Raw genomic sequence first — 24966 nt, 5'->3', positions numbered from 1 at the left:
ACCCCAGGATAAGGTAGCCCTCATCACAAGGCTCTTTGTTCTATGGATAAAATCTAAGCGTTTCTCCTTTAGATTCTGCAAACTAACAAAACTATCCATCCCCCTGCCCTGAAGGACCCACTAAACAGCTGACTCTTGGAAGACACAGTTTCCACATCCTGATAATTTCACTCCTTTACCGGACCAGTCGATGACCCCGTATTTTCCAGCCCCTCATCCTCCACAATCCCCTTAAAATCTCTTGCCCAGAACTCCTCAGCAAACAGATTTGAGGCTGGGAATTCCTCCTGTTTTCTTGTTCAGCAGCCTTGCAATTATTAAACTCTTTCTCTGCTGCAAATCCTGCTGTCTGAGTATTGGCCTGTTGCTGCACAGTGGGCTGATGAACCTGGCAGTTTTGCAACAGTTTGATGTGCAAAAGAGAGAGAGCCCAGATGAAAATATACAGTGATGTGGATGAATCTTAAATGAGAAAAAAATCCAAACCCAAGGACAACATCATGTATGATTGTATTTATATGACATCCTAGAAAAGGCAAAAATCAGACAGCAGAAAGCAGACCTAGGGCTGCCTGGGGCCAGGGATGAAGAGAAAAGGAGCAAAAGGCAGCTTTGAGGATGAGTGAAGTGCCTTCTGTCTTGGTGATTACACAGTTATGTATTAGTCAGTGTTCTTTAGAGGGACAGAAGCTGAGGGGCAAGGAAAACCAGTCCAAGTCCCCAAACTGAAGAACTTGGAGTCTGATGTTCGAGGGCAGGAGGCACCCAGCACTGGAGAAAGATGCAGGCTGGGAGGCTAGGCCAGTCTCGCCTTTTCATGTTCTTCTGCCTGCTTTACATTCGCTGGCAGCTGATTAGATGGTGCCCACCCAGATTGAGGGTGGGTCTGCCTTTCCCAGCCCACTGAGTCAAACGTTAATCTCCTTTGGCAACACCCGCAGACACACCCAGGATCAATACTTTGCATCCTTCAATCCAATCAAGTTAACACTCAGTATTAACCATCACATATATCATCCTAGAAAAGGCAAACATCAGACAGCAGAAAACAGATCTAGGGCTGCCTGGGTCCAGGGATGGAGAGCAAAGGGGCAAAAGGCAGCTTTTAGGATGAGGGAACTGCCTTCTGTCTTGGTGGTTACATAGTTATGTATAAGGATCACAATTCAAACACCGTACACTTAAAATAAGTGAATATTGTTTTCTGCAAACAGCGCCTTAATAAAAAAGGAACACACACATACACACTTGGGCTGCAGTGGAAAGTGGATTTGGGGGAAGTGAATGTGGCACTGATGGGTGGGAGGCATCCCAGCGCTCAGGTGAGCAGGGGTGACAACAGGGGTGGACTACGGTAGCCACAGTGAGCTGGGGGCAGTGGTTAGTTGTTGAGTCCACTTTGAAGGTAGGAGCCAGAGGGGTTGCTGATGGATTAGAAACAGAGAATCAAGGAAAGGACCGATCAAGGCAGGTCCCTAGGGTTGAGGTTTAAGCAGATGAGTTGATAGTGGTCCCAGAACGCACAACACGCTGTGAAATATCAACCAAACATAAAGAAATGTCGTCATTTCCCGAGATTCCTCTTTCCAGGATAGAGCACACCCCAAGAACAGCCTGGAAAAACTGTCTCTTCTGCACTGTGTCCAGCAGGCAGAACAGAGGGCAGAAGCTCCCACACCAGGTGAGCCTGAGATTCGCGTGGGTGAGTGCTCATTACAGAGTCCCAGTTCTGGTCCCCAGAGGCTAATTCAGTAGCTCTGGGTGGTATCTGGGACTCGATAATCCCATGAATGAGGATACTGCGGCACCTGTGCATAGGCAACCTGAGAACTCACCTTTGAGAACACAGCCCCTGGGAGAAAGGGAACAACACGCCCCTGCCGCCTGCCACACACAGCCCACAGTTGCCCCTGGGTCAAACACAGGTTATGTCTTAACCTGTGTAGAGAAAAAACCGTAGACAAATTCACCTTAACAGAGTTTAACCGAGCAAAGAATGATTTGCGAATCGGGTAGCCCCAGGAATCACAGCAGATGCACAGACGCTCCAGCGCAGCCACGTGCTGGAAGAAGACTTACGGACAAAAATACGAAAGTGACGTCCAGCAAAGGGAAGTGGGGTACGGAAACAGCCGATTCGTTACAGCTGTTGGTGTCTGCCTTATTTGAAGATGGTTTGAACAGTTGGCTGCCTGTGATTGGCCGAACTCTGTGATTGGCAAAAGAGCAGGTGATAGCCTGCTTACACATTCAGTTAGGTTACAGTTCACTATGCACGGAGAAACCTTCAGGCTGAACTTAAAATATGTACGGAGGCAACTTTAGGCTAAATGTAATTTAACAACTGAAGCCACTGGGTGGGGATGCTTTGGATCCTGATGCCACTTGGCAGTGGCCTAGTTTGCTGAGTCACTTCCCCCAACTAGCTGCTCAGGTCACTGCTGAGGACACAGGCTCGCTCATCTATCCATCAAGAGATGGGCTCCCACCCAAGGGGGCCACCAGGGGGTGGTCCTGAGCTGAGGCTGCAGCCAAGCTCTCCCAGTCCAGCTTATATGTCAGGCTCCCAGAAAATCCCATTCTAGGCTGGGAGTGTGTGGAGGCTAGAAATGGGGTTAGGGAGTCCAGGCTGGCAGGGTGGTCAGGAGAGTGAAGTGGACTCCTCAGGGTGCCCTGAGGCAGCATCTCAGCCTCTTTCTTGGGGGACTGCTGAGATGGCAGTTGTGCTGGGTTTGGGAGGGAGTGCCACCTCTGTGGGCACCAGCACAGAGCAGGGAGAGGAGGGAGCTGGCCACCAGCAGGCACACAGAGGAAACATGCAGCAAGTCCCAGACTGCGGCACCTCTCATCATCCAGAGTCCCTAAGTCCTTCCATCCTCTCTGTTTCCTGAAATTCAGGAGTTCTGGGCAGAGGAAGCAGAAGCAAGCAGGCCTTCAGTTACCATCTCTGAGTGCCCTCCTGAGCCTTCACCTATGGCAGCTGCCTCCCCCTCTTCCCAGAGCTGGCCTCGGGCTGGCCTCAGGCTTCTGCAGCATCCTAGGACTTCCCTCTGCCCCCATGGACCCCACATCCACTGGCCACCTGTGCACCTTGATGTCCACTGGGCCCAGCACCTGTGCTCCCATCTGCTCTGACCGCCCTACTGCGGAGTGGTGACCTCTGCAGCCTAGAAAGCTCTCAGCTGGCTCTCCTGACCCCCAGCTTAGATCTTCAGCTTGAGCTTCTGCTCTCCCAGCTCCCACTTCTCCCCAAATCTCCATCTCCCTTGTGACTTTCCAGGTTCAAACTTCCTATTTATATTCCCAGTTCCATTCTGCCTACACATGCCTGTCCTTAGAACACGTTTCTGGAACAATAATCTAGTAATGAGATTCCAGTGGACTACAAAACATGAAGAAGGAGACACAAGGAAGGAACAAGGCTCTTTTCTGTTTCTTAATATTCATTTATTCAACAAATACTAATTGAGCTTCTATTGTGTGCCAGGTTCCATTCTAATGCTGGAGACACAGACAACTCAAAACAGATGTCCCCCACTCAAGGGGCACATGGCACACAGGGAATAGATGCCTCATTACATCTGTTTAAGAAACAAAATAGCCACTGCAGAGATTGACAGCAGGCTGAACACGTGTTTATCTCCACTCCTCTTGCATCCACTAAAGTGATAGTAAAGTTGTAGACCACCCGTAAGGACAAAGGAAATTGGAGACGGTAGAAGAGAGATTGATTTCAGCAATGTTTTAAAGATAAAAATGTAGAAGGACAACAACTTTAGCCATCTTTCTCCGCTCTGACAAGGGCCTGCGCAGGGAGCACGCAGCTTTGGGCTGCAGAATTCCATCCGGAAAGGATTGGAAACTGACCACCCCAGGCAGAAAGAACAACCAAATTCACTGCAGGCCACAACTGTGCGTGGTGTTAAATGTGCAGGCTCTGCAGAGAGATTGCAGGATTCAAATCCCGGTTATCTGCTCACTGGCTGTGTGATATAGGTCAAGGTTCTAAACGTCTCTGTGCCTCTTTGTCCTCATCTGTACACCAGGGGAAGCAAAAGTGCCTTCCTCACAGTGCTGTTCTGAGTGTGCCTGAGAACCCACCACAGGCACTCAGTGCAGCCCCGGACACAGGGTGAGCACTCAGTAAGAGGCAGCTATTAGCATCGCTATTTCTCTCTCTCAGCTCAGAGGGTCTCCCAGAGCAGCCAGTCCTCACACCCTGTCCCCAGCATGGAAGAACAGGTGGAACCTAATGCCATCACCGCATAGTATCGTTGGGAAGTTGTACGGCATCCCTTTGTTTGAGTTAATAAAGCCCTTTCCCTCCTTTAGATTAAAAAAAGAAAGAAATGGAATGAGCAGCGCTCTGCCTGGCTTCTCCTCCACATCTCTGAGGCGGGACACTTCCTCAAAGACCCGCAAATCACTCAGTCTCATGAGACCATCGTGCCAGGCGGAGCATGAGGTGGCGGCAGTCCAGCCTCTGCAGGTCACTGCACAAAGTTGACTCCACAGAGGGGAGCGACACCCACAAGGCCACACGCTGGTGACTGTTGGGGATGGGAATGCAAAGCCCTGTGGCCTCACCTGCTGTCTCTGTCCCTCCACGTTGCTTCCCATGTGAAACCGGCCACAATTCAAGGAGACAGGCAGAGCAAAGGGGGTTTTATAATACGTGAGCCTCAGGCCCTATTCTGTCCCAAACCACACCTGTGTCTCCCACTCCTACCCCTCCCCGCCCTTGTTACATGGCTGCTTGTAACGTGGCACCAGGCTCTCCAGAACTCCAGCGGTGGAAGGTGTCACTCTGAGCATCAAAGATTTTCCACCACGATGGAGCAGCTGGATTCTCAATGGCCAGAGGGAGAGCAGTCAGGCTTGTCCTGAGGAGCAGTGACAAGGCGGATGGCACCACCTTGTGAGGGAGGAGAGCAGCAGGATGCCCCAGTCACAGCAAGTGCAGATTTTCAGGCTGATCTGAACACCCAAGATTCCCAGCTTCTGTGCCGAGGAGTCCTGGCCTGCTCTTGAGCTGGTGAGACCCCAGTTCCCCTAAGAGCCTGCTTCCCAGCCATTCTCTGGTTTAGGGCCCACGGTTGACCCCTCTGGGAGTCCGTCTGGCAACTCAGAGGATGCTCTGAGCACCTGGGGGAAGAAAGAACTTGCTGGCCTCACCCTTGGGACTCTCCAGGCCATCTGTGCTTTCCCTGCTCCTCCTGGAATCTGAGGGGTTCTGGTCCCCAGGTGCTCCAGCCCGTCCTCCTGACATTGCACAGGAGACAGCCAACCGACACCACAGATATACCACAATACAAGCTTCAGCAGAGCCAAAGAAGCAATGGCTCTGCTATTACACAGGCCTGGATGCTGTTGACTTGCTCTCACAAGCTGTGTGACCTTGGGGAGGTGGCTTGCCTTCTCTGATTCCCATTTCATCTGGAAAGTGGTGGAAATTGGATGGATGACCCCAGAATATCCAGTGCTACTCAAAATCCTGGCACTGAGTTCTTAAGAAGAAGCCTCTGGACAAGGAAGGTCAGGGAGTGTAGAATTCATCTATCAAAGATTTTAAACAAAATGGTCAGCATGTGAGAGAGGCTCAAGACACCACTCTTCTGGGAACTGCATTCATGTAGAACAGCCCATGCCTCACAACACAGTGACAGATCACACTGACTAATCACAAGAACTAACATTTATTGAGTACTTACTGTGTACCAAGCCCTGTACTAAGCACTTTCTGTACTTACCTTCTTCATTTAATCCTCACAAAAAACCCATCTTACACATGAGGACACTGAATCTTTGAAAGATTTGTAATCTGCTCAAGGAAATATCTGAGCTGGATTTGAACCCAAGCATGGCTGAGTTTGCTCTTGTCTGTTATGAGGGTGTGAAGTTACTCTATTTTGATGATATTCATCAGGTCAACCCCAAAAGGCAGTCCCTGCTTTGCCTTGGGGGTTCACCCTCAAGCTATCAGCAGTGAGTGTGACTTCAAGGATCATTCTTTTCTGTTTGTTTGTTTTTGTTTGTTTTCAGAGACAGGGTCCCTCTCTGTCACCTAGGCTCAGGTGTAGTGACATGATCATAGCTCACTGCAGCCTCAAGCTCCTGGCCTCAAGTGATCCTCACAGGTAACTGGGATTACAGGTGTGCACTACCATGCTCAGCTATTTTTTTTAACTTTTTCATAGAGATGGTGTCTCACTCTGTTGTCCAGGCTGGTCTTGAACTCCTGGCCTCAAGTGATCCTCCTGCCTCCACCTCCTAAAATGCTAGGATTATAAGTGTGAGCCACTGTGCTGGGAAGGGATCTTTCTAGAGCTCCAGGGTGTAGATATAGAGCTGACTGGGAGTTCTATAGAACTTGGAATGTTCTACAAAGTCTGCTTCAGGCAATGGCAAGTCCAAGTGAAACACGATTTATATGATCCAGGGAGAGCTACATAAGCTATCCACCTTTAGACAATTTCTAGTGTGTGTGTGTCTCTATGTGTGTACACACGTGTATGCACATGCATGCAAGGAGGTATCTGACTCCTCTTTTTAAGGAAGGCTGGGTCCGTCATTTCCTAAAACTCCCCTTTCACTGAAGCTTTCTCTGCATATACACTATCTTCGCTGGCTCCTGGAATACAGGTATGAACACTTTTTGTCCAATTGGTTTCCATGTGAATGAAAACATTCTGCAATCCCTAAGAGGCTCACAAGTCTTTGGGTCTTTTCATGGGTATTTCTAATTTCACACTTTTCTCCAATAATTCAAGTATCCATCAGCTTAGCTCACCCTCTTCCTTGGATAACTGGAGGTTCTCCCTGCCCCTCTCCTGCTCCCCTACTTTCAGGAGGCCTCCTAAGGAGTGAGCCCTGGTGTATGGAGGCTTCTCACTCCTTAGCACCCCTAAAGCTGCTTGTCCTGCCCTGGCTTTGGCTCAGATGGGCCTTTTTCTTCCAAATAGCTGGTGCCTGGAGCAACATCTGACTTAGGTTGGATACCCCTCAGACATATTAATTTTTCTAAAACTCAACATAGTGAATTTTGCTGTATTATTAATTCAGCCTTCTTATGGGGGAATCTGGCTCCCTAAGAGGATAAACTGTATCATTACCTACTGGTGGCAGCAGCAATTAGAGAGATTATAATTCAATTATAATTCAATTAGTTTTAATACCTGATTACCATAACAGTGTTGCCAGTGAAATTCTCCTACTTGTATCAGAATTGCTGTTTACTCTTCAGAGATGCTATAGACTGTGTGTTTACATCCCCCCACAAATTCAGATGTCAAAATCCTAACTTCCAATGTTATGGTATTAAGAGGTGGGGGCCTTTGGGAGGTAATTAGGTCATAAGGTTAGGACTCTAATTAATGGGATTAGTGTTCTCATAAGAGGGACCCCAAAGAGTTCCCTTGCCCCTGCCACCATGTGAGGACATAATAAAAAGACAGGGGTCTATGAACCCTGAAGCACACCCTTACCAGACACTAAATCTGTAGGTGCTTGATTTTGGACTTCCCAGCCTCCAGAACTGTAAGAAATAGGTTTTGTTGTTTATAAGCCACCAGTCTATGATATTCTGTTGTAGCAGCCTGAACAGACTAAGGCAAGAGAGTTTTAGTGCCAGGTGCTTCCTTTATTCATGTCTCAGATACCCCAGGAGTTCTGCAATAATCACAACTATCATGGTCTGATATCTTATTATGTTGTCGCAAAGGTAATTGCTGTTTTGATCATCACTTTTAATGGCAAAACCACAATTACTTTTGCACCAACCTAATACATTCCTAATCACTAAACCATTGTAGAAGGTCCTATAAGGTTGGTGTTACTCCTGTTTTGCAGATGCAGACACTGAGGCTCATGGGTGTGAAGCAGTTTGCTCAAGGTTAAGTGGCAGAGATGTTAGCAGGACTGCCTGGCCCTGTTCTAAGTGGTTCTTTCCTCTGTGCCATCCTTGAAGAGCACCCTGTATGTGGATGAAAGCAGGTGTTTAGCATCACATCACAGGACAGTGTATGATGTCCCCAGGGCATCTGTGACTGTGTTCTATGTCAGTCTGGGGATCTTTCCAGGGCAGAAAACGAAGAGACACCACATAGCAAGAAAAGACACCACCCATCACACAGCATATGTTGTGTTAAGATATTACTCTCATTGTCTGTTACTGGGAGCATTATTATTCCTGATCATTTACAAAATCCACTGGCAAGCAGTCACGGCAGCATCACTGCAAGCACTGGGATGAAAAGATGTGATCGAGGAATGAAAAGTGGCGCTGGGCGCAGTGGCTCATACCCATAATCCCAGTACTTAGGGAGGCTGAGGTGGGCGGATCACAAGGTCAGGAGATCAAGACCGTCCTGGCTAACACAGTGAAACTCCATCTCTACTAAAAATACAAAAAGTTAGCCAGGCGTGGTGGCGGGCGCCTGTAGTCCCAGCTACTCGGGAGGCTGAGGCCGGAGAATGGTGTGAACCCAGGAAGCGGAGCTTGCAGTGAGCTGAGATCGCCCCCACTGCACTCCAGCCTGGGTGACAGAGTGAGATTCTGTCTCAAAAAAAAAAAAAAAGCTGGGGTGGGGGGGGCATGTTTCTCAGTCAAACAGTTTCTTCATGGCAGGACTTTTCAGAGCCTTTAATATGCTATTTTACATTTGGATCTGTAAGAGGAGGATTTAGAATCTATTAATCACACCTGTATTGTACTATATTTTCACAAAGCTGGACCAGTTCTATCAAATTCCCTTTGAGAAAAGAAGAGGCCACTTGTTCTTTTCCTCTGCCTTCACACACACAAAAACTGCTTCTAGATTTCTAGTTCTTCATTTCCTCTACTCCCAGACAGCAGCAATGGTGCAAATTGCATTAAAGTATTTATCCTAATTGAGACTGAACTCCTTTGGTCTAAGATGGTTATAGCCAGGGGCTATCAAAGCCATCTTCTAATATATTAACGCTCTTCTTGACCAAAGCAGGTACCCATGTCCCCAAACACATGGTGTGCTGAGAAGAGCTAGGACATGCCTATCAAAGTTCTAAAAGCATAAACACACACACATATGCAAGGGAAAAATTACTCCCCAAAGAAGCACACATCTTTAACATTCATGGTAAGCTTTACACTGAAATTGGCATTTTACTTTGTAAAACTTAGGAAAATGGTTTTGCTTTGTTGCTGCTACTGTTGTTGTTTTGCTTTTATTTGTTTTGAACTGGGCACAGAGAGCAAGATCCAAGCACTGTGTCAGGCTTCCCTCGAAATGCTACTGTAGCTGGATGTTTTGTGTGTGTGCCAGAGTTTGGAATCACTAAATGCTAAAGATTTGGGAAACATGCCAGTTTAGATGAACTACCTGCCAGGCATTCTCTGAAATTTCCACCTGGGGTTTGCATGATGGATGAACTAACCTTTGGAAAGTTCGGTTTTGACAGGTGGGAGTGGAACTTTGAAGCCCGGTGTCATCATTGCGATGCTCTGTACACCTCTTGGAAATAACTCTTCCACATCTGGAGAGCTGGGACTGAGGAAATTAAAGCTCTTGTTTAGAAGATGTTTCAGTTGTGAGAAACAGAAAGCAGCTCTAGTTGGGGGAAAAATGCATGCATTGGCAGGCTCTGGGTGGCTCACAGTACCGAAGGAAGAGCTGAGCAACCATTTCAGGCAGGCAGGAAATGGGGCACTCTGGGCTATCTGGAAGTAGGGGCTTATGTTTTTCCTTTCTAAGAGGCTGCCATTAAGGTGGCTCAGCTCTGTTCCAGCTCCTAGGAGTGAGACTGAGATTGGGTCACCTAGGCTGGGGGTCTCCCTTTTGACCAGTAGGTTTGAGTGGGGAGGGAGAGGGGAAGTTTGCCAGTCATCATTTCTGGAACCCTAGTCCTGTGTGTGAGGAGTTTTTCTAAGGAAGGAAGAGCCTTCCCAAGTGGGGTCAACTCTAGATGTGAAGAGGAAGCAGATAACTGTGGATATGACCCATTCGTTCTGAACTGGAAAGAAGGGACATATGTTAAGTGATAAGTAACGGGAGGTGAGAAAACAGTGAGTTTAAGGAAAAGAACAGTATCTTCAAAATGGTAAAGCTGAGGGGAATGTGCCAGAACCTTCAGGGAGGTGGAGTATGCCCAGACAACTAGCACCGCGGTTTTACCTAGAAAAGCTCTTTAGGAGAAGGGCAATTCAATAGAGCTAAATAGATTGACAAAAAAGCCAGCTCTTCTGCTCAAATTTTAATCCACTAAGAAGCCATGTGAGCCCTAAAGGAGACTGCAAACAGCCTACTCTACATTTTTATGTGACTGAAGTGCCATTTTTGTGTTTTAATTAAACAAGTTTGGTGCTCTCACAGACGCTGTTTATTGTCAACCCAACAGCCATTCTTTAACCCTTTTCCCAAGCAGGTAGAATCTGCCTCCTGCAAAGAGATTGAAAATGCTGGATATTCACTCTTCCTAGTCCCCCTGACTTCTTGGGGTGGCCATCTAACATCATTCTAGCTAATGCAAGTAAAGGGAATCTTTCTCAGGGGTGCTGGGAAACTACTTCTTCCCTGATAAAGGGACCCACAAGTAGAGTTATCTTGTCACATGAATGGGCTCCTTTCTTTCTGCCTTTGAGCATGATGGGATGAGGATGTGATTCTTGGGGATGCTGCAGCCGCCTTGTGACCATGAGGGGAGAATCACTGGCATACTGAAGATGGTGGAGCAAGAGGCTGGGGCCTTTGAGACCACCAACCTCTCAATTTCTTATTATTTTTAATCTTAATAAACCCCTACTGATTAAGCTTCTTTCACTGGGGTATATTGGTTGCATTCTAATGTATCTCAGTGGAAACAGTTGCCCAAGGTAAAATCAAACAATCTCATATAAAATGAAGATTCTTGACTTCTCTTGGCGGAATATGTGTTTGGGCCAGCACGGTGGCTCACACCTGTAATCCCAGCACGTTGGGAGGCCAAGGCGGGCGGATCACGAGGTCAGGAGATCAAGACCATCCTGGCTAATATGGTGAAACCCTGTCTCTACTAAAAAATACAAAAAATCAGCTGGGCGTGTCGGCGGGCACCTGTAGTCCCAGCTACTCAGGAGGCTGAGGCAGGAGAATGGCGTGAACCCAGGAGGCGGAGCTTGCAGTGAGCCAGGATCGTGCCACTGCACTCCAGCCTGGGCGACAGAGCAAGACTCCGTCAAAAAAACAAAACAAACAAAAAAAAAAACAGATCTGACAACACTGGGCCTGCCTTTCTCTCTGACAAATAACGACCTGCAGCTAAAGAGGGTCAGCACCACTTCCCTAGGGTGTGTGCTTTTAGTTCTCCACAGTCTCCACTATTCCTTAATGTCCCCACTTGCCTCATTCACTGTATTCTCTTCCTAGTACCTCAAGGTATCTGAGCTTGTGGCTGCCGATCTCTAATATGGACTCTGAGTAAGTTTACTCAATGAAGGAAGAAATTCAGGCAGCCCACAGCTCCCAGGGTGGGCTCGGACTCTTCACACTGTGTGTAACCTACTTTGCCAAAGAGACTGAATTAGGAACCCCACATCCAAAAACAATCGGGGTTGAGGAATAAATGTTCTCATTATGGCCATTTAATTGGTACACTGTGATGTTATGTTTACTTCACATGAATAGAGCATGAAATTAAAACATAAGGATCTGTAAAAATGCCTGCCTTTTGTGAACTGGCTTACACTGTTCATTATGACTCCTGAGGATCCTACCATCAGCTTCATGTTATTACATCATTTGTAGTTTTAATGATATTTTAATCAAAGCTTTTACATGGCCAGTCTTAGGATTTTCTGTGTAATTATCGGCATTAATAATACTCTGTTGTTACTTTGCAGAGTACTTCCTGGCCATTTATCTTTAATTATTTATATTAAATTTACACTTTATGGTTCAGAATTTTAAGCCTTTATCAACTGAAGTACAACCCTTTTCCTTTCCTCCCGCTTTCTGTCAAGAACTCAGATAAAACCAGAATCAAATAAGAAAGTGGGCCACATCAGGATGGGTTTTTTTTTTTTTTTCCTTAACAGTAGCAAAGGATTCTTTTCCTACATTTCTATTTGGGGCTTTATTTTTTGAAAATTATAGAGTTTTTAGTTAAATTATTGTTTAATTTTCTAATTTTAAATGAATTTTAGCTCAGAATTTAAAATTATGTCTTTTCAATTGCTATGATTTATCTCTTAAAATATCTCACATTCATCTTCAAAGTTGCTTGCCAATGTAACTACTATAACTTTTAAAAAATCAATGGCTTGACTTTGGATGGAAGTCAATTCAAGCCTCCCCTTCTCCCACTCCATCCATGGGATAATCACATGACTCTGTGCCAAAGCCAGTTTGGAAGGACCAGCGCTGGAGAGAGTTGCACTGGGGCTCATGGAGCATAGTCTGTGGTACACGCACTCCAAGGTTAAGCCCATGGAGCTTAACGGAAATGGCTGATCAAAGATATTCTGATGTTTCTAACTTGCACATGCAGCCCAGTGCTGATTAGCTGACCATTTAGGCAGCCACTCAAGTCTCTCAAAATGCAGTCCGTTATGCTAACTGCCCAAAAGTGACACTCTTGGCCAGGTGCAGTGGCTCATGCTTATAATCCCAGCACTTTGAGATGCCGAGGCGAGATCACTTGAGGCCAGGAGTTCGAGACCAGCCTGGCCAACATGGTGAAACCCCGTGTCTACTAAAAATACAAAAATTAGCCAGGCGTGGAGGTGGGTGCCTATAGTCTTAGCTATTTGGGAGGCTGAGGCACGAGAATAGCTTGAACCCAGAGGCAGAGGTTGCAGTGAGCCGAGATCATGCCACTGCACTCCAGTCTGGGCGACAGAGCAAGACTCCATCTCAAAAAAAAAAAAAAAAGTAACACTCCGGATAGCAAAGATGCATCACCTCGTAGCACCCAGGCCCAGGAATCTGAAGAACCACATGGTACATCCGATCGGAACTGGATGAAGGGGATGTTCACTGCCTTGAAAAAACAAGCTGGCCAAGGAGCAGCGTGCTGTATACTCAGACTGAAAAAGGTTCATATTGACTGGCTGACTGGCTGTATTCAATAATGCAAAGAGCTGAGTGAGAGACATGGCACATTCCTGATTCTGTTCTTGTACCCTCTACCAGAGTCCTATCATGCGGAAACATTGCCTGCTAGACAGGAACAGGAACACACCACCACTTGGAGAATCCTTAGAGCACAGCTCTGCAAAACTCAGACCTTAAAGGGGAAAAACTCTCAGCCTGAAGCTGCTTCTTACCTCCAATGGCCACTCAGCCACTCCCTTGAGATGAGCCCCAGGCATGCGGTTTCTGATCTGTGAGATCAGTCACACCACTTCTTGCAGAAAAGCTAAGTAAAGCCCCCATGCCCCCAAAATTCACTGTATGAGGCAAAGCTACAGAAGTGGCTCCATAAACAGACTGGAAGATGGGAAGGATATTGTGCCCATGAACCCTCAGGCAACTGCAGTGACCTCATCCCCCACACAGGCACTCATGCATCTTCACGCTCATTGTGTTTGGTGGAGGTCTGTGCATGAAGTTATTAATTTTATTTGCTTCCAGATTCAATGATTCAAAAGCCCTGGAAATGCTCAAGCTGTCACTCCAAGTTTCAAATCTATTTTAGAGACATGGGCTATGAGAAGCTGATGGCTCAGAAAGGTTCTGAGCCTTTGCTTCCAAGCTCAGAACCTGGAATGACCTACAGACAAAGCTGGCTTTGGGTCTCTGCTGAGAAACCCGCTGCATCTCCATGACTTGTTGCACTGGGCGGCCAACACCAACTCTTCCAGGTGGGAGGTTTTATTGTGTTTTACAACCATGAAAACATAGGAAGGTGGCTGTTACAGCAAACACTTTGGATAAAGGAATCGGCCAAGCTCCCCAAACCCCACCTTCGCAGCCTCTTCCACACGTCTCTCAGAGATTGTTCCTGGTGTCTTTCGTTTGCAAATTCAAGGATGTTGGAAGTAGACATTTAAAGTAGCAGGAACACCATCAGTGAAACAGAAGCAGAAGTACGATGACTTTGAGAAACAACTGATGAAAAACACTACAGAAAACCATTTCTATTGTGTTATGATGTCAGGGTGGCAGATGTGCCCAGGGCTTAGCGTCCATCCTCCCAGGACACTGGTCATACGGGGCCTTCGGTGATCCCCTCCAGAGGCAAGCTGGGTGCGCTGTCAGCTGTGGGTCTCTCCTCTTTCTTCAGCGAGGCTGGGACTCGCAGACTAACGTAGGGTTTATGGCAAGCTGTGTTGGCCAGAGGAGGATAGTGCTGTCTGTAGCAAATGTATGCAAAAATGAGGCCGATGACTCCGCCCACAAAGGAATCTAGGCAGGAAAACAGCAGAGCGGGAAAAATGGGTTACTATTTGTTCAAATGTGGCCAGTTATATTTTCCAGAAAGCACTTCTCCTTCCTGTTCTAGGACCTGGTTTGCTTACAGGACCCCCTGAAAGACTAAAGGAAAGAGAAACCACGCTGGTGGCCTCTGCAAACTGCCATCATTTCTGGCACTTAAACATTAAAAAATGAGTACTTGATTCTTTCTTCCCTGTTCTTTGCTCTGTCGCCCAGGCTGGAGTACAGTGGTGCAATCTCACCTCACTGCAGCATCCCCCTCCCCAGTTCAAGTGATTCTCCTGCCTTAGCCTCCCAAGTAGCTGGGATTTCAGGCACATGCCACCACTCTCAGCTAATTTATGCGTTTTTAGTAGAGACAGGGTTTCACCGTGTTGGCCAGGCTGGTCTCGAACTCCTGACCTCAAGTGATCTGCACATCTCGGCCTCCCAAAGCGTTGGGATCACAGGCATGAACCTCCATACCGAGCCCTTCCCTGTATTTCTTTAACTCACACCTGAGCATTGCATAAGCTCAAATTTGTATCCCTGATTTTTGAAATTAATTCTAAATTCTGGAAGAAAAATTCAAGCCATCTCTGTAGGATCTAAATATCTCGGGAGCTGTGCTGTTTTTATTTTTTTTATATTTTTTTTATTTTTTTAGGAATTTCCCACCAGTGTAATATTGCTGGTGTGCTGCAGAAAATCCAGCAGGTGAAAGAGTCTCTGCCTCGTGGTAAGTGGTTTCCCAGGGATGAAATGAACCTTCTGTGTCACAGACAAAGTGAATAAAACATTTTAAGACATGCCTGTGTTGGCAAACTCAGCAGACCTCTGGCAGGAAGGGCTCAATTCTCTAACAGCTACAGATCTTACCAGCTGGGAGGCGAGAGGGGAGCAGGTGAGGCAGAAGGGTGCATCTGCAGGGAATACCAGCCCTCTGCCCCAGGGAAGCCCCTTGCCAAAGAGAACATTCAGGTAGTTCTCAATAGAGACCTCATAAAAGCAGCTCACACCAACAACGCTCACTTAGTATCTGTGTGTGTGTTCACTTTAACTGTCTATGGGTTATTTTTGCTGAAAAGATTCTAGTCTAGTGGAAAATCTCCCCTAACCAAAAAAAAAAATGGGAACTCTTTCAAGGTTGCTGTCAGGCTGAATTGCCATTCTCCGTTGGGGGGTCTCCACTTTCACAGTTATTTTCTTGTTGAACCATACAGACTTCCCGTAGGCAGGCAGGATCAGCCCCATTTTCCCCAAAAGAATTGGGCTTGAACCCTGGAGTCCTGATCCTGTAGTTGCACTGGTCCATGGTGCTGTGCACACACGCTGGCGGGTTCATTCCAGGCTCGATAACCACATGACTCTGAGGTCCCAGCCTTCAGGATGCAGCAGGCCCATGGGCTGAAGGGTGTGTCCACCTGCATTCAGGTAGGGGCCAGTGGTAATCCTGAAGGATCAGTGCTCAGGGTGGTAAGTTTCCCAACGCTTCCCAGTAAGCAACACACTGTAGAGAGACTTCAGTTTAAGTCACAAACTAATGTGCCTCTGTCTCCTGTAGGTGACATGTTGAGTGGTTGTCAAAGAAATGTATCTTTCAGGAAAACAAGCTGCTCAATGCTTAGAAACGTGCACTGCACCTATCAGTCATTTTTTGTGATCCTGTTATTGGTATCCTGGTTCTATCTAGATCTAACAGGATAATTTCTGAGGACAGGGACAATATTTTCATATTTCAGTATCGTTCATAGAACTGTTTCTACTTTCAGAGTTTCTATGAAGCTAATAGAAAAACATGAAAAGTTCTATAATGAACAGCTTTATCTCCTTTAAAACAAATTTAGTAATTTCATGCATGTAATTTTATTAATCTGCAATAGCAAAGCAGGAAAAGAAGTATAAATAAAAGAAAAGCTTTTTTATTTTAGACATGTCCGTGATGACAGCATAAGCTTTCCGTGCATGCAGACCCAGGGCCCAGGACACTGCTCTGGAACTGGACTTGGGACACAGCGGTAATGTTCTCTTAAGAGTAAATAGGCGCAGCCATTCTCCTGCTTGGCTGACTCCTTCCCACTGCTGTAAGAGAACAGCCAAGCCCCTGTGTCATTTAAGGCTGCATCCCTGGCCCTGCCAACCATTCCAGCTATTTCCCCTTCACTCATCCTACCGAAGCCATGGTCTTCCCTTTAGTTCCTCAAATACATGTGCTGCTTCTCCTCTTGGGGCTCCACATGTGCTGTTCTGATCCTGGATTCCCAGGAATCCCTTCTCCTCATGCCTTCCCCTAATCAATTTCTATTCATATTTCAGAGCTCAATATCATTTTTCTATTCATACTTCAGAGCTCAATACCATTGTGCAACATAGCCTCATCTGACCTCCAGACTAGACCAAGTCTCCCAGTTATACATGTTAGTAGCCCCTCCCCACTCCCTGTGCAATTAGAGTGGCAAACAATGACAAATTGTGTGATTGTTTAATATTTAATGCTGGACTCAACTCTATAAGGGTTGGCTATTGGTTCCTTCAACACCTTGGCCAACACCTCGCTCACAGCATAATTATGTTTGTTGAGGGAAATGGATACATAGTAACTCAGGGTTAGATTGGGTTGCTGTCCTGTGTGTTTTTGGGTGTGCCCCTTTCCCATTCTGGTCCTCTTGATGACCTCATCAGTAACATATTAGCATGGAACCACAAGTCCAAGGTGCCTAAGAGGCCTTGTTATATAAATGTTCCAGGAATTTGATCCTGAGTCAGCCTACTGAGGTCATACATTGAGATTATTTGGAGACTCTACCAAGGTGCATTAAGAAAATAGGTCATATCCCTTAGCACTTTGTGAGACCAAGGAGGGTGAATTGCCTAAGCTCAGGAGTTTGAGACCAGCCTGGGCAACACAGTGAAACCCAATCTCTACTAAAAATACAAAAAAAAAAAAAAAAAAATAGCCAGGCATGGTGGTATGCACCTTAATCTCAGCTACTCTGGAGACTGAGGCAGGAGAATTGTTTGAACCCGGGAGGCAGAGGTTGCAGTGAGCTAAGATCGCACCACTGCGCTCCAGCCCAGGTAACAGAGCAAGACTCCATCTCTTTTTAAAAAAAAAAAAAGAAAGAAAAAAGAAAAGAAAAGAAAAAAAATAGGTCATATCCTCTCTTTGGTTGAGATAAAATATCAGAAACAAAAGTCATTCTAACTGGTCAAAGGGAGAGACCAAATAATTGTCACTGCTTTCTCCCCATACTAGTTCAAACGTCCACAACTGATGAACACAGTGTGACTGCGCAGTAGCTGTCTGGCAAAAAGGCAACGAATACATATTCGTGTCTGCTCAGACTTGGTGAGCAGCCATCAGAGTAGGGGGGATTGGAGGACAGCAGGGAAAACAAGAGGCATTACCAAGAATGAACAAGAAAAGAAGGCAGCAGATCCATTCCCAAGAGAAGAACTGTTTGTCCTTTTGGAGGCTCCTGGGGCTGCAGTAAGGTAACCACCACTTATCCTCACCCCCAATCCAAGAATCTTCCATGCTGAGAAATCCTAAGGCTGACATTGCAGACCCTACCAGGGCAAGTTCCTTTGCCTCTCTGAGTTTCCTTATCTCTCAAATGTGGATCTCAGTATCTGCCTCAGTAAGTTGTGATGATAATTTAATAATATATTACTTCTAATGATTATTTCATGGAGCATGCCAAAATAGGACATAAACATAGTATCCATCCTTGTTATCCTTTTCCCATTCCTCTCACATTCCACTCCAGAGCTGCTGGAGGCTTTCTCATCCTGCCCCATCCTTCTCCTCACACAGCAACGCAGCAGCTTACAGATCTCACCTCTCTGACATGGCTACATTTTCATAGCATTGTAAATAAACTTCTAAGGAACTTAAAAACACATTTGTCACCCAAGAAATTGTAAAGCCATATGTACCATGAATTCTGGAGCAGGGCCAGAGGGTGTAATTAACATGATTAAGTGAAGTTGCTTAAATGAAGAATCTCTTCACTAGCTTATGGCCACCAGCCTATAAAATGTGTCAGGCCTTTTTCTAGTTCAAGGTCTTAGAGTTGCACTATTGTTTTGTTTTTCCTCTAACCCCAGGAAACAGTCCCATGAGGCATTTTTATTAGCATCTAAAATGAGCCACAACATCTGCAGTTGAGCCATTGACTAAACAGACCAAAGAGTAAAACCTACAAATAACACCATTCAACATTCTATTTTCTGTAGCACAGCATTTCATTAGGTGGATCATTGACCAAAAGACATCAAATCATCCCAAGAATGTTTCCCAGACTTACTGACATAGCAGCATGCATGGAAATGACAATTCCTGCCAATTCTGTTTCACATTTAATGGAATGAGTGAAAAGTGATATCACAGGTGCTATGGGAGTTATCAGAAGTAACAAGGGCAATGAAAGGTCTATCCAAGCTGCTTCTCAGCAAAGTCATTTTGGGGCTGTGTTTATTACAAAGGTGGTGAACAAGATCCAAACAATAACTTACTTTATGAAGGAGCTTGTCATCAATTGCCTCAAGTGGGCTATTGCTATTTTGATAAAATCGCATTCGTATCCTCTTGATAGACAGGCAAGTGGGGGACAAGAAAGCCCTTATTGGGGGAAAAACACTTGGGATTAACTTTGCCCCAAATCAACTGGACGTCTCAAAAGGGAAATAAATGGATCTCAGTGTTTTTGGAATACAAAATACTTCTGTCTCCTTACGTAGCACTGATGCCATTCATTCATACACATGCACTGCATATGTATCAGGGGTCGGGCATGATGGCCAAGCCTAGGGCACAGGCTGAACCAATGGGACAAGTCCCTGCTGTCCCAGAGTTTCCAGCAAAGGGGCAAGACAGATACTAAACAATGACAGCCTTATCAGCAATTTGCAGCTATGATAAGCACCATGAAGGAAATGTGTGAGGGTCTGTGAGCTCACCCAGCACACAGACCTGGGCTATTCTGGAGCAGAGGTTTTGCTGAGGACATGACCCTCAGGCTAAGACCAGAAGGATGAGCAAGAGTTAACCGGGAGAAGTTGAGGAGTAGAGGAAAGGAGGGCACTGGTGGTTTTCCAGGCAGAGAGAAGGGTATGTGTGAAGGTGCTGATGACAAAGGAGATTCGGCAAATCTGAGAAACTGAAGGTAGATCCATCTTTTAAGAGAGGGGTAGTGTCTTTGTAAGACTATAGGACACAGGTTGACCAGTCATCTGGTGTGGGCTGGAGCAGAATGTTTTCCATGTCCCTTTGTGGCTCTGTGGAGCCCTCAGCATGGACCAGGGGCCCTGCTGTCTCTCTGGGCTGCCATCTATGCACTCTGTGCCCTCACACCTACCACCAGTGGGGTTTCCTGTTTCTGAATCTATCTCCCTGACTACATGTCATTATCTAGGACTCTGGGATGTTTCATTCCTATTTATTTCCCAGAACTCAGCAGACTTTTATTCAGTAAATGGGGAAGTGACATGAGCTGAACAACATCTACAAGAGGCACTAAAGAATCAACATCACCAGCCACAAAGGGCCACACATTGTGTGGTTCTATTTATATGCAATGTGCAGAATAGGCAAACCCACAGAGATAAAAAGTAGATCAGTGGTTGCCAGGGCCTGGCACACAGAGCACCAAAGAAAGCTGAGAAGAGACAGGTTCCCTTGAGTAAAACAAAGTAAAACAAAGGAAGGATGCCAGTGAGACTTGGGAGCAAGCAACGTCCACCTTCCCTGGGAATTACGTCACGGGGAAACACCACGAGGCAGGAAGACGGCAGAAGTCCTGACTGAGAATGCCGCTCTTGAGGCTGAAAGCAGGCTATGCAGTGGACTCTGACGGGAGGGAGGGGTGAGCCAGGGGCTGAGGCTTCTCACGCTCTCCTGGGCATCAATACAGAGGCCGGTGGATTGAGATGGGCAGTCAAGACTCAGAGGTTCCCAGACAGAGACGGGGGTTGGCAGCCAGTGGTAAATGTGACTGTGGGCCCTGCCACACAGAGCAGCCAACTGTGGAGGGAAAATGAGGTGAGATCAATTCACTCAGGCTGAGGATAGTAGAGGGAGAATCTCAGTGTTTTTGTTCTACTCAGGCTGGCAGGCTTTTGGTGGGAACAATCATATTGTTCCAAGGCATCTTTTTCAAGTCACTTCATTTAGAAAATCTACAGATTGCTTCTGACAGCACAAGGGAGGCCTGGTTAACAGTGTGTGTCCCTCAGCCGTGTGTGTGTGTGTGTGTGTGTGTGTGCATGTGTGCATGCGTGTGTGTAAGAGGCAGAGGCAGACAGAGAGATGGAGACAGAGACAGAGGGGAGGGAAGGGGAAGGTGTTACTCAATGTAAGGCTTACATGACATAGCTGGATTTCCACCCCTCCCTAACTCTGTTTATCTTTAAGAAATGCGGCCCCTGTGGTAAAAAGTTCCCTTTGTAACTGGACTACCTGAAACTGGTAAAACCAAGATAGCTGACAGAACAACTTCAAGAAGACCTCAGGCTTCATTATAATCTAATTTCCATGCTAAATGGCACTCTCACTAGCACCATGACAGTTGACAATTGCCATGACAACAACTGGAAGAAGCCATAAAAGGAAGGCAGCACTCTGGTTCCCAGGAGTTCACCATCCATTTCCAGAAAAAGAGTCGACTATTCCTCCCCTAGATTCTACTACCCGACCTCTTCGTTAGAGAAACCCTATATTTTAATCCCTTTACCCCTCACTAACTGAGAAGTTCATCTGAGAGCTGTGTTCCCCTCCCTCCCTCCCTCCCTCCCTCGCTCCCTTCCTTCCTTCCCTCCTTCCTTCCTTTCTTTCTTTTTTTGACGGAGTCTCACTCGGTCGCCCAGGCTGGAGTGTAGTGGCGCAATCTCGGCTCACTGCCAGCTCCGTCTCCCAGGTTCACGCCATTCTGCTGCCTCAGCCTCCCGAGTAGCTGGGACTACAGGTGCCTGCCACCATGCTTGGCTGCAGGGGCCTTTGAAAACAGTATGCTGAGAATAGATAGGGCTCAAGGACAGTATCTCCAATTGAACTTTTAATGAACTCCCGTAGGCGCCAAGAAGGCGGGCAGATAAGGAAGAGCATAGAAACAAAGAACTGAGTAGAAGGTTACATCTGGGAAAAGAAAGTTTGTTTTGCATTGCATTCTTTCTGCTGACGTGGGGTTTATGGAGTATAAATAAAGTGAGGCGGAGGCTCTGAGCGCGGCCGCCATGTTCTCTGTGTGTCTTTGTCTTTTGTGTGTTCTTTCATTCTCCACCACCCCCGGCACGGACCCCAACACTTGGCTACTTTTTTTGTATTTTTTTTTAGTAGAGACGGGGTTTCACCGTATTAGCCAGGATGGTCTCAATCTCCTGACCTCGTGATCTGCCCGCCTCGGCCTCCCAAAGTGCTGGGGTTCCAGGTGTGAGCCACCGCGCCCGGCCCCCACTTCTCCATTCTTTGGCCATGGAATAAAACTTACTCTGCTTGATGCTTACTTTTGATTTCATGTAATGTCTCTGTCACACTGAACAGGGAATGATCCCATCCTTTGGGGCTACTGAGTTTATCAGTAACAAAAGGAAGGAGAACTTGAGAGAGTTCTGTGAGTTATAGAATGTCATCAGACTTTGAAGCAAGGGTTTCTCCAAAGGGAATAGCTTCTGCCTGGGCTTCTTGAGGCCAGAAGTATTTTGTGCACATGAAACAGTCCAGCACAATATCCAACCACCAAAACACCTGCATTTGCAGGGTCAGTAATCTCCTGAAGTTTGGTAACTACATTTAGTTCATTTCAAATCACAGACCCTTCACAGCCCAATCTGGGAAAGCAGGCGAAGGCAATAATGGCCATCTTGAAAACTTCAACCCAGTTAGACAACTGTGTCTGTATCTGACCGAGACACTTTCCAACCTTAGTCTGGGTGGGAACAAATGACTGTTTCATTCTTTGAGACCGGTTTCCCTAGATTACATCCAGAGGGGGGTGTTCTTTCTTACAATGAAACACCACTCAGGGACCCAGGGCTGCTTCAAATGACCTATAATTAGAGAAACAAGTGTTTAAACTGTTATCTCCAAACCTAAAGTCACATGGGGAGAGCCTGGTTTCAGGTGCAGGGACTTGAGGGGTCAGGGGAGCTCATTATTAAGTCCAGTGATAGAGCAAACACCACATTCCTGGCACTAGTAGCTGTAACCCTCCATGTACGAGGAATTGTAATCACACAAGAGGGTGAATAGAGGCAGAAGTCAGTTTAATGACACGCTCTGCTCTTTGTCTGCATTTATTTTCTCTAGCAGGGGGACTCCACAAGTCTGAGCACCGTTAAACACACTGTCAATCACAAAGGGGAGCCTGTTTGAGAGGATACCGGGCTTTGTAGTTAGCATCATCTGTGAAACTCTCCAGCTTCCAGTTGACCTGCAAGCCAGAATGTCACAAGGACACAGGGCACATCAGCCACATAGAGATTTAGTATTGATCCAGCTGGTTTTGTGTCTGGGGAAGTTCTGTTAAATGTTTCATGTGTCCTTCCCTATGCCATGGCCTGTGCCTCTGTATTTTCCTCACTTAATAAAACAATAGATTTGTATATTTGGAGTGGGCTGGGGAGGCAGAAAAGACCAGGGGGTGTCAGTAACAGAAAATAACCATGATAGTGGAGAGAGAGAGAGTCATTGGAGATTATGGGCTATTTATTGGATATGATGTGTAATCAAGTAATTGGATGTATTTCTACATTAGGCACAGTTGCTTAAATCAAAATTGAAATGGAGTCATAAAATCTCACAACATGAATGCTGTTAACTAAAGTCTATAATGAGGGGGACTTGAGTTTTGCTGATGCTAATAGGCCTCCATGTGAATTCTCACCATGATGGATGGCCCCCGCCCACAGTCACTGGGCAGCTCAGTTCACCAAAGGAAAACAAGTTATTTATCTTAATCAGGCATCCTGCCTCAAACATCCACCTACACTGCAGTTGAAGACCTCACTCTGCCTCCCTCTTCCCAACGGGAAACCGTTGAGGGCTCCTTGATTTCTCCCTTAATAATTGAGTGTTGAATGAACAAAACTTTCCACTCCCAGAACATTGCTGCTTCTTAACATGTAACAGGGAAAAGAACTATGGAACTGGGGTACAATGTAGAACAGGGGTTCTCAAACTGGGCAGTGTTGACATTTGGGTTTGGATAACTCCTTGTTGGTGGGCAGGGGGCCTTGCGATTGTAGGACATTCAGCAGCATCCCTAGTCTCTAACCCTCCACCCATTGGATGGCAGTAGCACCTACCTCTCAAAGTTGTGACAACTAAAAAGATGTCTACAGACATTGCTAAATGTCCCCTGAGAGGTACAGTCAGCCTCTCCATCACCCAGTTGAAAATAACTGGTGTGGACAGTGGCAGACAGCCTCATGAGGGGGGAACTCAGGTAAAATGAGCCTGACTCAGAGCCCTTTAGAGTATCCAAACGAGGCTGTGTACCTCTCCTGGCTGACTCCAAGGGTATAAGTTGAACAGAAAATGACAGAGCTGAACTGGTCCTTGGGCTATATCAATAACCTGTACCAACAGATGCACGTTCAGTTTGGGCTGCAGAAGTCTACCATGATGCAGTTTTGGTTTGATTCCCAAATATGGTTTTAACCATCACTGAACATAAATTCTCTTGCTTTGCTTTCCCAACAGCCCACAGAGGATGAATATTCTCACTTGACTGCTCATAGTTCCTTTCTGTGCCTGTTGGATAGTATGGTTGGTTTCAAAGCCCCAGTTGCCAACAGGCTTTGGGTACACCAGCTGCAGCATAAATTCACCACTCTCTAAAGACAAGAGCTGTGATTCCACATTCCTTTACTCTGGCCACATTACACTACCACAGCTAGGAAACGAGGAACAAAACAGGGTAGAGTCAGAGAGTGCTGAAGACAGGCCAGCCTCACATCTTAGGTTGTCAGTACTATGCAAAGGCTCTTACTGACTCCAAGATAAAGGAAAAACTGATTCAATTCTGAAACCCCCAAATCATTCCCCGAATCCAAAGTGATTGAATAAAAGTGAAAACCTGGCATTTGTAGCTTACAAATAAATCACGTTCCAAAAAAAAATGTCTGCCTCCAAGTCAGTTGTTTGGGAAACACAACGCATCCTTCCTTAGGAAAATGTACTAAGCAACAATGATACCACTTTGCATGTGTGTAGTAAATTTCCATTTACAAAGAACATTTGGACCCATTATTTCTTTCAATCTACGAAAAGCTCTGTGAAATATTTAGGGATTAATTGTTCCTGCGCTCAAAGAAGAAACTGGCTCACAAGGGATCAATGAGAAGCAGTCCATAAAAGGCCATTTGGCCCATAATATTCTTCATGGGGAAATGCCCTAACCACATATGTGGAAAACAATTCTGTGGGAAAATATTCCCAGTTCCAAGGGGGGCTGTGCCTTTGTTTTTGTTGGCCCAGTGACTCTCTCCATCCTTCCATCTCATGATGTGGCTTCTTATCATCCAGCATTTAATCCGAGTCATTGATTAAAAACAGAACAAGGGCAGGCTCAGACCTGTGACCCTCTTCTGACCTCCC

General features: G+C 46.2%; 1 protein-coding gene across 10 annotated transcripts in view; it reads right to left on the bottom strand.

Annotated features, from left to right (window-relative positions):
* Nucleotides 1-13810: 13810 nt before the first annotated feature.
* Nucleotides 13811-24966, bottom strand: part of PLPP4 (phospholipid phosphatase 4) — a 135911-nt gene continuing 124755 nt past the window's right edge. For all 10 annotated transcript variants that reach the window (XM_005566587.4, XM_065521492.1, XM_074000812.1 and 7 more), the window contains one exon: nucleotides 13811-14360. In XM_005566587.4, coding sequence (XP_005566644.1) covers nucleotides 14161-14360 — 200 coding nt within the window. In that variant the 3' untranslated portion in view covers nucleotides 13811-14160. The remainder of the gene's footprint in view (nucleotides 14361-24966) is intronic.

Source organism: Macaca fascicularis, chromosome 9 (assembly GCF_037993035.2).
Source record: "Macaca fascicularis isolate 582-1 chromosome 9, T2T-MFA8v1.1".
NCBI lineage: Eukaryota > Metazoa > Chordata > Mammalia > Primates > Cercopithecidae > Macaca > Macaca fascicularis.
This window is presented reverse-complemented; position numbering and strand designations above follow the sequence as displayed.